The sequence below is a fragment of the Pan troglodytes genome, chromosome 10 (assembly GCF_028858775.2).
Source record: "Pan troglodytes isolate AG18354 chromosome 10, NHGRI_mPanTro3-v2.0_pri, whole genome shotgun sequence".
NCBI lineage: Eukaryota > Metazoa > Chordata > Mammalia > Primates > Hominidae > Pan > Pan troglodytes.
In genome coordinates, this window is record NC_072408.2 from 46,187,085 (window position 1) to 46,202,991 (window position 15,907).

The 15,907-nt window shown below is 46.9% G+C and overlaps 1 protein-coding gene across 23 annotated transcripts in view; it reads left to right on the forward strand.

The window, feature by feature from the left end:
* Nucleotides 1-15,907, forward strand: part of FMNL3 (formin like 3) — a 62,599-nt gene that overhangs the window by 26,588 nt on the left and 20,104 nt on the right. For 21 of the 23 annotated variants that reach the window (XR_010148310.1, XR_010148311.1, XM_016923464.4 and 18 more), the window contains exons 2-4: nt 12,442-12,525; nt 14,789-14,869; nt 15,088-15,164. Coding sequence is in view for 21 of the 23 variants with exons in the window: in XM_016923464.4 (XP_016778953.2) it covers nt 12,442-12,525; nt 14,789-14,869; nt 15,088-15,164 (242 nt within the window). In the remaining 2 variants the exon portion in view is untranslated. Of the gene's footprint in view, nt 1-9,559; nt 10,868-12,441; nt 12,526-14,788; nt 14,870-15,087; nt 15,165-15,907 lie in introns of those variants that run through there. The other 2 variants (XM_063786709.1, XM_016923462.4) reach the window with 2 other exon arrangements.

The following is a 15,907-nucleotide window of genomic DNA, read 5'->3' on the forward strand; positions in this document are numbered from 1 at the left end:
GACCTTCTCAAGTTAGAAAAAGAGATTTGTTTTCTTTGTAAGGAGATGGGCGAACATGGTAGAAAACCTTGTACGTTGGAGGCCACACGTCTGGGTTTGAATTTGGGTCCTGCTACTTTCTGTGTAACCTTGAGCCAGTTGGTCTCAGATTCTTAATTCCCTCACCAGTTAAACAGGTATAACATTTACCTCCAGTGGTTATTGAGAATAGTAAGTGAGAGAATGTGAGAAAAGTGCCTGGCATATAAAAGATGAGTAGTAATGTTTTTCATCCCTGTTCTTGAGTGAATATAACACTTAGGACATCAGACATTTCAAGAAGCAGAGAAGATTTGGGTCGTGGGGAGGGAACTCTCAAAAGGTTAAGTCTAAAGAGGTGTTTTTTCCTAGCTGTATAATCAAACGAGATGTAAAAAAAGCTGGAACAACTCAAAAATAGCATTGGGCTGTGGGTAGCCTAGACCTCTATGTCAAGTTCTAGCCTTCAAAGCGTGAGAGGGGACAACATTGGGAGGACAGCTCATGGATCTAGAGCAGACTGAGGTTATTATGATTCCTCCCAAAAGAGGATAGAAGCACTGAGGCGCTGAGGATGTACCTCCATTTGAAAGCAAGGAAAGGCAGGACTTGTAGAGCCTCTCCCTAGCTGATACAACTTGCGACAGATGTGTGCCTGTGCCAGACCTCAGTTTATCTTTCTATAAAGCAGGGGTCATGCCCTCCCACATGTGTCTGGAAGTAGGAAGGGATTCATTAAGTTTTATGGCTTTATAATAAGCTCTTAGATGTGTCACGAGACTCCTGGAAAGCCAGAGCTGGGCCCTAGGCCAGTGTACTGGGTGCTGCCCCCCAAAATGGCCTCTGCTGTCTCTTTGGGCAGCCCAGAGTATCTATCTATTAAGCTTTTTCTGTGTGCCAGGCATACTTGCTAGGAACAAGTGTATTCAAGGCAAAGTCCTCAAGGAGCTTATATTCTAGTTCAGGAAATAATATAAAATGTGAAAAATGAATAACAATATGAGAGAGAAGTGACTTTTCCATGAAATCTTGCAATTGAAGGGTCTAGCATCATCCTGGCCCAGAGTAGATGTTTATAAGCTTCAGGTTCCCCCTTGTTTGTAAATACAAGAGTTATCGCAAGGCAAAACAGGTCCCCCAGTTGGCGCAGTGCATGGTACATAGAAGACATGAATGTCACTGGGTGTGGTGGCTTACGCCTGTAATCCCAACACTTTGGGAAGTCAAAGTGGGTGGATTGCGTGAGCCTGGGAGCTCGAGACCAGCCTGGACAACGTGGTGAAACCTGTCTCTACCAAAAAAATTTACCCAGGCGTGATGGTGTGTGCCTGCAGTCCTAGCTACTGGGGAAGCTGAGGTGGGAAGATCACCTGAGCCCAAGAGGTCGAGGCTGCAGTGAGCCAAGATCTTGCCACTGCACTCCAGCCTGTGTGATGGAGTGAGACCCTGTCTCAAAAAAAAAAAAAAAAAGACACAAATGCTGTTCAAAGAATGATTGAATATGAGTGCTAATGGGAGGTTAGGGCAGAAAACCCACAGAAATTCAGAGGAAGGAATGCACAGAGATCTGGGTTGTTTGGGAGAGGTTCCATGAGGAAGGTTGAGATGGTACTGATTGGTCCTGAAGGATGCATACAATTTGGAAAGGTGCAAAGAAGGGCTAATACGATTCATTGTCTCAGAGGAGACATTGTGAGGAGTTAAAAGCTTAGACTTTGGGGTCAGACTTGGGTTCAAATCCCAGATCCACCGTATGCTTGCTTTGTGATGCGGGGCAAGTTCCATGGCCTTTCCAAGCCTTCGTTTCCTTGCTTGTAAAATAGGGATAATGATAGTCCCTACTTCATAGGACTTTATATCATTGTTTTGAGAATTAGATGAGATAATTCATGTAGAGTGCTTATCGCAGTTCTGTCAATAAATGTTAGCTTTTTTCATTATTACTGTTTTCATTTTAGTAGTGTTATTATTGTTATTATCCTACTTATGCCACCTACTTACTTAGCTCATCATATCCTTTATCACCCGACTTTTCTGCCTGCTGTAATTTCCTTATACATACTTTCATGCCTTTGTAGTAAATCACTTACAGACTCCTGGATTTGTAATGGTGTTTTGTGTTGCCAGTATTTGCAAATACTGTCTCCTTGCCTAGAATATCACCATCTTCCCTTCTGCTCTTGCCTTTGCCTGATTCCTTCCCGCTTGATGTTTAAGACTAATTCAAGGTGGGGCACTGTGGCTCATGCCTGTAGTCTTAAAATTTTGGGAGGCCAAGGTGGGTGGATCGCTTGAGTCCAGGAGTTCGAGACCAGCCTAGCCAACGTGGCAAAACCCTGTCTCTACTAAAAATACAAAAATTAACCAGGTGTGGTGATGAGTACCTGTAGTCCTAGCTACTTGAGGGGCTGAGGCAGGAGGATCACTTGAACCTGGGAGGTCGAGGCTGCAGTGAGCCAAGATTGTGCCACTGCACTTCAGCCTGGATGACAAAGTGAGACCCTGTCTCAAAATAAAAAAAATAATAAAAATAATGCCGAGTGTGGTGGCTCATGCCTGTAATCCCAGCACTTTGGGAGGCTAAGGTAGGTGGATCACGAGGTCAGGAGTTTGAGACCAGCCTGGCCAACATAGTGAAACCCTGTCTCTACTAAAAATACAAAAATTAGCTGGGCATGGTGGTGCGCGCCTGTAGTCCCAGCTCCCCGGGAGGCTGAGGCAGGAGAATCACTTGAACCCGGGAGGCAGAGGTTGTGGTGAGCCGAGATCACACCACTGCACTCCAGCCTGGGCAAAGAGTGAGACTCCGTCTCAAAAAAAATAAAATAGGCCAGGCACGGTGGCTCACGCCTGTAATCCCAGCACTTTGGGAGGCCGAGTCAGGCAGATCATGAAGTCAGGAGATCGAGACCATCCTGGCTAACACAGTGAAACCCCTTCTCTACTAAAAATACAAAAAATTAGCCGGGTATGGTGGCGGATGTGTGTAGCCCCAGCTACTTGGGAGGCTGAGGCAGGAGAATGGTGTGAACCTGGGACGCGGAGCTTGTGGAGAGCCAAGATCATGCCACTGCACTCCAGCCTAGGCAACAGAGCGAGACTCCATCTCAAAAATAATAATAATAAAATAAATCCTGTGACATTTCTTTCAGGAAGTCTTACACCTTACTTGACTCCACAGTCTAATTAGATGTTACCTCCTTGGGATCCCACAGTAGTGTATGTGCCTCTTTCACAGCAATGCTGTCTATACTGACCCCTGATTTGCATGTATACCTTTCCTCAGGATATGAACTTTCTGAATGTAGTGACCATACCCTATTTATTTTGATATCGCCAAATTCTAGCTTGTGCTTGACATAGAGTTGTTTCCCAGCTAAATGTTGAATAAAAAACCAAACTGAAAAAACATAGGTAGCATTATGTGTAATATTTACTATATAGGTTCTGATTTAAATGCTTTACATATATTAACTTATTTAATCATCATAGCAACACTATGGGGTAAGTACTATTATTCCTGCCTCCATTTTACAGGTGAGGAAACTGAGGCTTGCAGAGATTAAATAACTCTCCCAAAGCCACACAGCTAGTAAGTGGTGGAGCTAGGATTCAAACCCAGGTAGTGTGGCTTCACAGTTAGTGCTTTAACCACTACATTGTATGTGTGCCTCTAGGAGTGTCACTGAGATTTATGATAAACATATATATTGATTGTCCAAGAAAAGGTGAAGAAACATTAACCATAAGTCACAATTCCATGAACACATTTAAAAGTAATTAGTAAATGTGTGGAGACACTGTTAGGGGAGTGGATGTTACTACTGTCATTTATGAAGGATTTGCTAGAGATGGTAGATTTCACCTGTTGTGAATTGGAGGAGGAGCATGGCTGGCAATTCAAAAGGAGGTAATCTCTCTGGGGTACAATGGAGTAGAAAACTTAGGGACAGAAGGAATATACGAATGGAGAAATTCGATTTGCCCAATCTTTATTGCTCACCTATTAAAGTGCTAAACAAGCTGATGGTGATTCCTGTTCTCAGAAGCCTGTGTTCTAGCAGGTTATAAGAAGATGAGTCTGGTTAAAGAGAACAGCAGGGAAGTGGCTTAGATTATGGCATAAACTGAAGTTGAAACTCAGAATGAAAAGTAGGAGTTTGCTGAGGGGAAAGCAATATATAAAGTGATTTGTGCTATAGCACATAAGACAGATTATAGATAAGAGAACTCAGAAATAGTAAGGACAGTGGTAAAAAGTTAAAGGATCCTCCCTTTCCCCAGTTAACCAGGAGACCAAATAAGGGACTTGGTGGTAGGAGTGGTAGGAGCAGGATCAATCACTTATTTATTAAGCACCTGCACATGATTCAAAGAAGGATAAGACATGGCCCCTACCCTTAAGGAGTTTATGTTCTTTCTAGTTGTGAATAGAGAAAGCATATGCAAAAAAAAAAAAAAAAAACCCACTATGAAACATTCAATTTGTGCTAAAGGTCCATGGTATCAGTGTCCTGGTATTTTCTCTCTTGTTATTTCATCCATGTGGATTTCATTTCCAAGGTCACTTCATGGTCTAAAATAGTTGTTGAAGGTTCGTCCACTATCTATATTCCAACTAGCTAGAAGCAGAAAGGAGAAAAGAAGGTTATATTCCCTCCCTTTAATGACATTTCTCAGAAGTTGTGCACACGACTTCTGTTTACATCCCACATGATCACATAGCCATACCTAAATGCAAGGGAAGCTGAGAAACATATTAATTCTAGGCTGTCAAGTGTCCAACTCAGCGTTGGAGGTTCACTACTAAGGAGGAGGAGGAGAAGAGGTTGGGGGATAACAGGCAGGTCTCTGCCATTTTATTCTTTAAATGTGATTATGCTTGGAGCTCAAGAGAGGGGCTGATTATTTTAGGTTGGGTAGTCATAGAGCTACTGGATTTTAAGTCAGGTAGTAAGTAGTAGGTAGGGAGTCAGCAGATTGGGGAAACATCAATCACAAGCAAATCCTAGGGTTAAGGAATGGGAAGAGTGGCTGTCCCAGGAGAGAGAGATTCCATAGAGTGGGAGAGGATGAGGCTGGTCAGAGAAGCTGGGGCCAGCCTGGAGAGAATCTTACCTCAGAAGCTCTTACTGTAAGATGCTAAGAACAATAGGCCAAGGAGCTCAGGTTTTCTCATATAAATGATAAGGAGTCAAAAAAGATTTCTGAACCAAGGAGAAACATGATTTGTCTTATGTGCTTGGAAGTTTGAAAGTTTCATTCATGTGCAGGATGGCAGGGAGGAAAGTATTGGAAGTAGGGATGCCAGCTAGAAGCTTATCCCAGAGGGCAGCAAGTGAACAATAATGGCCCACCCAGGTGATGACAGTGGGAATGGAAGGGCAAATATAGATGAGAGACCTTGGGAGGGAGACTCACTGGGCCTGTTGGTATGAGGAGAAAGGGAGATGTGACCCCAGAAATATTGTGTCCTCTGAGAGGTAGCACTGCCCATTGGGCTCCCCAGTTGGGAGGACAGAACCTCATGAAGAGAGGGAGGTCGTTGGTTGGCTGCAGGGAGAATGCGAGGCTCTACCCCAAGACTCCTTGGCTTTGGAAAATAAGCTGCCCCCAGCAGAATACTTTCCATTCTGCGTAACTGGGGAGTGTGTGGGTCTGGCTAACCACGAGGAGGGGCCGAGGAGCCAATAGACAGATCAAGTTGCTGTGGCAGTAGCTTTTTACTAGGGCCTGGGTGCTCAGTTGGGAAGCGCCGACAGAAGCTCCTATCGGAGATTGTGTATTTTTTGACTGGGCAGGCCAGAAAGGGTGGCCTTAATCAGGGTTTGGGGACCTCAGGGTTACCTGCAGAGGTTATCTGATGTCAGGTATGAGGCCAACAGTGTGGCAGAGGAAAGAGTTTGAGGCTTCACCAACTTTGGGGACATGGCCAATATCCTTTGCCTTCTCAGGATCCAGTGGAGGAATTCTCTAGGATGAAGAAGAGGCCCCGGGGGTATAATTGTATTTAGAAAAAGCCATCTCTTTGTTTGAATGATGCTGGCCTTTTAGGACCTCTCTTTCATCTGACTTCCCTGGTGTGAACTGCAGAGCTCAACCAGAGACATCTGGTGAATCCATTTCTTTTTCTTCCAGGCTGCTCAGGGACTTGGCCCGTAACTGCTCAGCAAGTCATTTCTGGTTACAGAGTCCTCAGTGACCACAAAAGCACGTTCTCCAGACATGGTTCCGAGCCTGTGAGAGCTGGCTTTTCCCTGGCAGCTCATCACCAGAGTGGTAGTTTCAATTAAACAAAACCTGCAAGGCAGTTCTAAGATACTACAGACACTTAAGGAGCACCCATTTTTCTTATGCCTTTTGTCATGTGGTACCTAAGCAATTTGTTCAGATGTCTAAGAGGGCAGCTGGGGCCTAGAGAAAGCTGTGTAGCTAGACTTGTACTCACATGCTTCTGTGTGTGGGGTCACATAAGGAAGGAGATGAGCAGTAATGGGGAGCTGCCCTGGGGAGGCTGTAGAGTTTGGCAGGACCAGGGCTGGAGGCCTAGAGTCCAGGGAGGTAACTGCTGCCTTTCATCCTTTATATTCTTGAGTGCTTTGGTGTGGTGGTGGGGTGGTACAGCTGAAGTGTTTGCCCCTACTCTATCGAGGCAGGGCAGGGGGTTGCCTGTCCTTCTAGCCAAGTGTTATTGACTGTTCTGTGATTTCCTTTCTGCCACAGGATATAGATCTTTGCCCAGAACCTTTCATAGTTGACTCAGCCCATTTCAGGCTGTCTGTTTCAAGTTATCTTCTCCAAACCCGAGCTCTGGAGAGGAGGATGGGAGGGAGTCAAGGCAAGGAGAGCAGTCTTGAGCTTTGTCTCCCCAGGTTGGCAGCGAAGCTAGGCTTGGCCTTGGTCTGTGAGAGCTGCAGTGAGATCTGACCATCCATCTGTTCCATTTCCTCCCCTGTGCTACCCCAGCCAGTCACAAGGCTGGGGAAAAGTGTGGGTGTTTGGAGGGGCTGCCGTACTTCCCATGTCTGGACCTTTTAAAATTTTAGCTCTTGGACCTTTGATCAAACTCTCTGATATTTTTTGATTCCCTTTTACAAAGGATTGCAGTTTTGAGGGGAGTTAGAAGGAGCTGTGCTGGAACAATGAGATAAACAAACAGTGACGTGGAGGCGGCGGCAGCAGCAGTGTAGGCAATGGGCTGGGCCGGCTGGCCTGCCGTCTGGGCGGGCTGGGTGGAGGAGGACTCCCGCCCTGCTCACTGGCCAGCTGGCTTGTGTTAAAGTGCTGGCTGAAAATAACTCTCATTGTCTAGGAGCTGCTACTGCGGCAGGACTGGCTGTGGCCGCCAAGGGGCCAAGGCAGCAGGAGCTGGTACCTCCCACCTCCTTGGGCTCTTGCCCTTTGGGAGCAGGGCCCAACTGGCCACAGCTGTGCCTGCTGCCCACCAGTAGAGACATGTGGAGGCCGTTCCTTACACTCTGTCCTTTTGGCAGCTAGTAATGGGCCTTTGTGCCTTGTGTTGCCTGCTTTGCCACTGGCTTGGGGCAGATCTGTTGGTTTGTGAGGGGGATCCTAGTGGGAACATGGGAACATGGGGTGGGAACACTGTGTTGCAGCTCCTCCTTCAGCAGTCTTCTGGACTCCCAAATTTTGTGTCCACTTGCCACTTTCCATCTTTGCTCATCTGCTCAATGACCTGATCTGTGGATGCCACGGGGGACTTGGACCTGCGGTCAGGGGCTCAGCAGCACGTTGAGAAGTGTGTGGTGCCCAGGACAGCACTCATTTAATCTGTGGGGCAGTTCTAGATTCAGTTTCTCAGGACTCCCTGTCCCCATGGGCTGAGTGTGGGGGCTGAGGCTACCACACTTGGGAGAAGACAGCCATAGGAAACCTGGTGGGAGGTGGTTCAAGAGGGAAAACATTAATAAAACTACCTCTCACTTTCTGTATTTGCTCAAAACAGCCCCTGCTGGAGCTTCCCTAAAGCCTCCAGTTTCTTTCCCAGGAACATTACAAACGTCTCTCTCCCTGTCTCTCGAAGCTATGCCATTTTGGTCTCTGTTCCTAAGATTTATCATGATAGGGACCAACAAAAACAGTTGGGAATTTTTGGTGGTTCCTATTTCTGTTTTTTGGGTTTTCCCCAGGCCTGGCTCAAGAAGACTGTCAGAGTAGGGGCAAGTCCCAGAGCAGAGCTCACAGCTTTGAAGGAAACTCCAAACCCTACCGGCATTTCCCTTCCCCTGCAGTGGGAAGGAAATGAGGAGGGGCTCACTGGGCTGGGGGTGCAGAGTGGGAAAGGGAAGGGAACCTCTGCCACCAGAGCTGCCTCCCTCCTTGGCTTGACTGGGGCTGTCAGGGGTCAGGTGGAGAGTTAGGAAACCTTGCTGGAGGGACCAGGCCTTGCTCACATGCACCCCATTGTGCAGGGAGATTTGCCTGGCCTCAAACTGGCAAACAGAGCAGCCTTGCTGGAGAAGCACCAGCTCCATGCCTTTCGGCTTCTTCCCATTATAGGTTTTTATTATTAGATGTTTTGCTGGTTCCCTGTGATTTAGGAATCGGTCCCACAGTTGCTTTCAGTTTGAGTTCATCTTCCCCTTTTACTCACATCTCCTATTGTGACTGTTTTGGCTGTGACTTACCTCCCTTACTTCTTCCTTGGAGTCTCCTGCCATGTCCCCCACCCCTCAAGATAATGATACCAAAATTGGTGCCTAGTCTTAGAGGAAGCCAGAGCAGGATCAGTGAAGGGATAATGGATTGCTCTGTAGTCAGAGTGTTGCGAAGAAATTGCTGAAGGTGGGATGGAGGCAGAGAGAGAGAGACAGCCTTAGAAGCAAGAGGGCAGGTCCCTTGGACATCAGAACATGACACAAGATTTTCAGGAGGAAGCAGGCGGTGAGGGGGACTGTGTTGAACACCCACAGTGTTCCAGACACATACAGACATAAAATATTTATCTTTTAATCCTCAGCTAAAACCCTGTGAAGTAGTGAGATTATCTCATTTATGGATGCGTTCACCAAGGCTCCATAACTCTGAAGAGCCCAAAGTTGATCTTGGGCCCTCTGACTTCACCCACATTTAGTGCCCTCTCCTTTCCAAGACAGCCACTGCCTCCTTTCTGCTCAGCAAGGGTCTCAATGAGGAGTTAGCAAGAACTTAGCTCAGCTTCTGCCTTCTGGGAGCCTACAGTGTCTGTGGAACCACTGAAGAAAAAATGTCAAGGAAACAAACTTTTGACTGAGACCGGAACTGTGTCAAGTTTGCTCCTTTGCTGTCCCCGGAACTCAGGAAGTTGTCATTCCTAAGGGCAGAGAGGCTTCCTTAGGACATTGGAGCCCTGCCAGACTCACACACATTATCAGGTAGAGGCAAAAGCCCTGATGCCCTTGTCTAGCAGGAAGAGAACTGTCCAGGCCAGGCTCTGGTTTATGCCCCCTTGGCAGGTGACTCCCACTGGCAGCCAGTGACCCGTTTCTTCTGAGAATGCTGGAGCTTGGGGGAATTCCCCTTACCCACCTCCTTCCCTATCACACTTCAGCCCAGAAGAAGCAGAGAAGTCTGAGACCAGTGTCAAGGAAGTGCCACCCAAAGCTCTAGACAGGAGGATGTGGCTATGGTCAGACCTACTTCATGCCTCTACCACCCGTTTCCATACTTTGGGATCGTTCCTTCCTGGGGATCTAGAGTTTGACCAGGTCCCTGCTGTGCCTCTTCCATGCTCTTAGGCCAGGACTCCCCAAGGGGGTGACTTTGCCCAGTTTTTCAAACCGAGGGGACCAAGTGTTTCCTCATCAGTTCACCTGGTGGAGAAGTATGAGCCACAGCCGCTGACAGTGGGTGGCTGAGGGAGGAAGTTGGCATAGACAGGATGTGATGTCTGCCACAGCAGTGACAGGCTGCCCCCTCCTCCATTCCAGCAGCTTTCTTCCAGGGGAGACAACAGAAAACTATTTTCATGGCACAGACTTGGGAGAAATGGTCAGATGGCAGCGATGTGTTTCGGATATGCACAGAGCCAGGGCCAGTCCTGAGGACTATTTCTGCTCAGTTCTGTCTTGAGTTCATCTGGCAGCAGCCTGGCCGCAGTTAGGCTGAGTTAGGAGATCTACTCTGGGTTGACCTTTGAGTCCTTGTTTTGTTGAGGCCTCTTGCTCCTGTCCTGCTGTCCACACGGGTATGCTGAGATTGGCCTTAACAAAGTAGTTTCAGAGAGAACATTCCAGGCTTGTGTTTGACCATCTTGCCATCCATCCTACATAGACTGTGAGGAGGACTCAGCCTCACTTTCCTGTGGAAGTTCAGGCAGATGCATAGTGCAGCAGGAACCATGGGGAGAGGTATGATGTGGGGCTTTCTTCCCCTTCTTTGTTTCTCTCACCTGCCCCACTTCTTTGGTCCTGAATTCTTCCATGTATAAATTCCAACTGAAGACTTCAACCCTACTTCCTTTTTGAGCTATAGTGACCTCGTTTCCAGCCGGTAGCTGGGCTTGTAGCTCAGACCTGGGACCTCTTCCACATAGGTTTATTATCACCTTACTGCCCCCACTAGATGCATATTGGGAGCTGGAGATGGTGAAAATAGACACAGCACTTTAGGGGCTAGATGAGTATACAGCTGGTTTAGGAGTATATCTGAGTTATGTTTATAATAAATAGATAATATGACAGAATAAATGTTTAGGGATTTTCTTTTGGTTCCATCGAAAGTTAGAGGACCTCCTTCTAGGATTTGTTTGCCTCTTCTGGAATAATGCAGGGCCTATGTGACTCCTCGGGGACCCTGGATGCACACAGTTCATGTCCCCAGGGATGAGGATGCCAAGAATTGGGCAGAGGTAAATGAAGTGGTCATGCTTGGGTTACCAGGGAGTTAGAGCTGAACCTGGACAGTAGTTAAAGGAGAGAAAGATGAGAGGCAGCCTTCTAGGTGGCTGGCATTATGCTTAGGAAGAAGCTGAATTTGTGGGAAGTCACATGGGGGATCACGCAGCTGCGACACTTTGGGTAGGGGATCATATTTGATTCAAGATTACGAGGGAGCAGGTACAGTGGTCTGATTAAAGTGTCAGACTGCCTTTATTCTTTTTTGTTTGTGTGTTTTGTTTTGTTTTGTTGAGATAGAATCTTTCTCTGTTGCCCAGGCTGGAGTGCAGTGGCGTGATCTTGGCTCACTGCAACCTCCACCTCCCAGGTTCAAGCAATTCTTGTGCCTTGGCAACCTGAGTAGCTGGGATTACAGGTGTGCGCTACTGCACCCAGCTAATTTTTGTATTTTTGGTAGAGATGGGATTTTGCAATGTTGGCCAGGTTGGTCTTGAACACCTGGCCTCAAGTGATCCGCCCACCTCGGCCTCCCAAAGTGCTGGGATTACAGGTGTGAGCTACTGCATCTGGCCCAGACTGCCTTTAGAGGTAAGGGCTGTGACCTGGAACAAAGACAGCCAGACTGATGAGAAGGAAGGTTTGACTGAATGGGGATAAAGGTAGGGAACGTAGCCTCCTAGCGTGGGTAGGGCTAGTCCATGGATGAAGTCCTTAGGCTTCACTCACTCATTCTCTCGTACCTTATTCAGTCACCAAACAGTGGTGAACAAAATAAAATGATTCCTGGTCTGTCCTTCAAATAGCCTATATTAGAGTGGCTTGCCAAGGGGTTAGGGTGCTTTGCTGTGTCTTAATTAATTGGGAGGTGTTTCATAAGAAATTTGCTACTAACAATTAAAGTCTGGTACTTTTGTGAATTTTTGCCTAAAAATTTTTTTCCAAAAAAATTTAAGCAGTTATCTTCATGCTAATGTTCTTCTCATTCACTTGTGTGCTGATATGGGCAAGAGGGTCACAGTTATAGCATCTACATAGGTTGTGGGTGGCTCAGGATTTGCCCATGGGAATGGATGTTGTAGGCAAGTTGCCCATCTCTCAGGTTATGGGGGAAATGGGGGAAAAGCAAACTGAAAAAAATTGCTGCTTTAACCTGGTGGGTTTTCAAATTTTTTGACCCATCTCATGTTCCTGTCACATTTTATGGTATGATGTATGTATATGACATATTTGTGTATATACATAAAATAGAAAAGAAACTAAAGCTTCACAAAACATTATTTATGCTTCCTACTTGCAATGAATTCTGGTATCTTCTATCCTATTTTAATCAGCTCGTTTTCATTTAAATAGAGTTAATTTTGACTGATTAAATTGATTCTACTACCAGTGGTTTAGAAAACATTGCCCAACCAAACATGAAGGGGAGGCTGGAGGACTGTTCTACCTTTACAAGCCTGCCTTATCAGCGATGGAGTGTCAGGGTGAAGTCTGAGGGCCCAGTAGCGGAAAGGTGTGGGCAGTCTAGTCTTTCTCTTTTCCAGATGAGGGGAGGTTTCAGCCTTGTTGACTCAGGTTCTCTCCTCAGAGCTCCATGAACCTGCCTCCAGACAAGGCCCGGCTCCTGCGGCAGTATGACAATGAGAAGAAATGGGATCTGATCTGTGACCAGGTATGGGGTTTGGGAAAGAGGAGGGAGGTAGGGAGTTGTGTCTTGGGCTGGCTAAGGCTGTGGGGCCAAAGGCATTGAGTGCAGCCTTGGGTTCCTTGAGGAACCCTGGCCTAAGCTTGGCCTCATCTGTGTTCACTTTCTTTTCCAAGAGGATTCTCATAACAGAGACAGAGCTGGCAGGCCAAGTTCCCCTCTAGCTCCCACAAAGAGCTGTCTTGATTTCTTCCAATGGGCAATAGTATAAGGGGATTTGTGTAGATCAGGGGTATAGGATTGGCTGTGCAGGTTCAGGGCTATGCCCGGTAGGGTGCTCAAAGGACTGTTGATCTCTCACTCTGTCTTAGCCCTGGCAAATACCAGGGTCTTTCTCATTATCTCAGGGCCTCTAGGAATGAGAAGCCCCAGACTCTAGTCTTTTGTTCCCAAATCTCAGAAGAGTCAAGGTCTGGAAACTCTCTCTGCATGAACAGTGTTGAGAGCTGGAAGAGAATAGAAATCATTACTTTGCTCAGAGTTGAGAGTCTTCTAACACATAAGACCTGGCTCTTTCCCTTGCATGCATTTGAAGATCATGAGTCATGAGTCTGTGAAATGAGACAGGACTGTATGCAGGGCTGGGAGAGTTGGCTTTTACCTTTTTACATCTTGGTAGAGATGGAAGTATCTGGCAGTGTGGGTAGTGTGTTTACCCAGCACTTTGCCATGTACAATTTTATTATTTCTTTTCAGGCTCTGGGTGAAATAATAATAGGTAACATTTATTGAGTGCTTGTTATGGACCAAGTACTCAACACACTGAAGTATCTCATTTAATCATCACAGAACCCTCTGAGGAAGGCAGTGTTGGCATTTTATAGATGAAGAACCCAAGGCTCAGTAACTTGCCTAATGCTAGTAGGTGATGAAGCCAGGGCTGAGCTCAGGCAAGCAGATGCCAAGTCTGTGTTAACTGTTCTGTTCCACTGCCTCCCCAGGTCATGCTGCTTGACGTAAGCTAGGAGTATGCTTCAGAGATCTTAGTCCAAGTCCCTTCTCCAACAAAGGTCCATATCCTTGTGTTCTGCATTAAGAGGAGTTGGTTAGCACCTGCTTGGGGTTTGGAGAACAGTAACCCTTTGATATTGAGGTTCTTTAATTGATCTCTCAGTCTTTCCTAGGTCAGATAATTTCAGCTGTTTCTCACACCTTTCGTTTTTTTCTTTGATTTGTTTTTAGGTCCTACTCTCTAACATTATATCATTCTCCTGGACATTTTTCAGCCCCTCCACCCACCAGCTCTTCAGATATCTTGGTGGTGGCAGCTCTAATAGGACCAGAATGCTAAGGGGTACTCCCTGAGTTTCTTTTTGGGTCAGATGAAGGGGTTGGCCTAAAGTAGGGCGTGGTCCCAGGTCCTAGGTAGAAGGGAATCGAGGGATGACCTTGCTGAATGCAGCCTTCAGTATTTGAGGTTGCTTTGGATTGTTGGGAGTCTGGGCAAGGAGCAGTGTTTGCAGCCCTGAGCTGTGTCAGCTCAGCAAAACCATTCCAGTCCCAACTGCAGAGTTCATTGCTGAGAAAGTTGGATTCTACAAAGCCAAGCTCCTCTCCCCTTGGCCTTCCTAACCCATATCCATTAGTTGGCCAGGCAGTGAACAGCATTTCCCAATCATATCTTTTTAAAATTTTTTTTTTAGAGAGGGATCACACTCTGTTGCCCAGGCTGGAGTGCAATGGCATGATCATATCTTACTGTAGCCTCAAACTCCGGGGCTCAAGGGATCCTCCCACCTCAGCCTAAGTAGCCAGGGCTACAGGCATGTGGTAGCCACCATGCCTGGCTAATTTTTTAAAGTTTTTTTTGTAGAGACAGAGTCTTTCTATGTTATCCAGACTATTCTCAAACTCCCGGCCTCAAGCAGTCCCCCTGCCTCGACCTCTCAAGCCCAATCAATTATATCTTTATTTTGGGTGCTGTTCACAACTCTGTAATCCCCAACATCTTTGTAGCAAGCAGCACACTTTTAAAATACTTTTTGACATAGAAAAACATTTTAGGCTCAGGGAGCACTAATTGGAGGAGGAGGAGATGGCAACAGGTGGTAACACCTGGGGATAAGTCAAGGAAGGGAACCTCAAGTTTAGGTGATATCTAGAGCCAGGTGACAACTTGGAGAGGCTGAGTCCCCCTCACACTGAACACTATGAGTGCTCTTCTTCCTCAGTGCCCTCCTCAGGTCTCTGGTTGTCTTTGTGGATACGCATATGCATGTTTCCCTTACAGGAACGATTCCAGGTGAAGAATCCTCCCCACACTTACATTCAGAAACTCCAGAGCTTCTTGGACCCCAGTGTAACTCGGAAGGTGAAGTATGAGGCAGAGAGTCCCCGTCTTGCCACCCTTTATAGTCCTGTGGGGTTTGGGGGCAAACCCTTTGACTTGGATATTGGACATCTGTTTCTGAGCATTGGGAGTTGGATTTCAGGGTTCTGTGGCCAAGGGCCTGGAATGGCTGGCCAGTAATGGAGGGAGAGTCTATAACTGCCCTCTTGTATTCCCTTCCTTTCCTACCCTTTTTACAGAAGTTCAGGAGGAGGGTGCAGGAGTCAACCAAAGTACTAAGGGAGCTGGAGATCTCTCTTCGCACCAACCACATTGGGTGAGTTGGATTGGCCGTATAGCCTCTTCATCTGGCCCCAGGCTGCTGGCTGGGCACACAGGGTCTGGTGTCCTCTGAGGATGGTGTTCCTGTTCATCTTCCCTGCCATGGGGCAGAGTTGCCCCTTGAATGGCTTCTGGCTCCCCAGAGCTTTGGACTGGTTCTTTACTGGCTTTTCTACCCCCTCAGCTCTGCCAGCTGCTGACTAGATGTTTCTGGCAAGCTTGAGGCCTCTCCTGGGGTCCTCTGCCTGTGGCTTTGAGTGGAAGACATTCCCACAGCAGTTGAGACTGGAGTCTGCCTGTGGCCTGGTGCTGGGCCAAGCGAGGCTCAGAGAAGGCTGAGGGTGGGGGGAACATACTATATTGGGTAGCTGAGACCTAGTTCCCATTCGGTGACTATTTGGACTTTTGGTGCCTGGAAGTTTATTTGCTTGTTTGGGAGAAGATAATCTTAGTTCATGAGCAGAAGAAGCTTCCTTAAGCACCAGGAAAGATGTAAGGCACTGGGGGCAGGAGCTGAATGTTTTCTATATTCACAGACCCTGGTGCCCCCAACGCATTGATAGGGCCCTTAGGAACTGTGTGAGTCTTTTTTTTTTTTTCCAGTCCCTGAGTGGGAAACCAGGAATTGCTGAACAAGCAAAGAGCTAATGTGTAAGGTACAGTGAAAGAGGGTATTGGCCTCAGTGTTACGAAACTGTAATCAGCAAAGGTATATGCAAAGGTATATGAAAGTGAGAG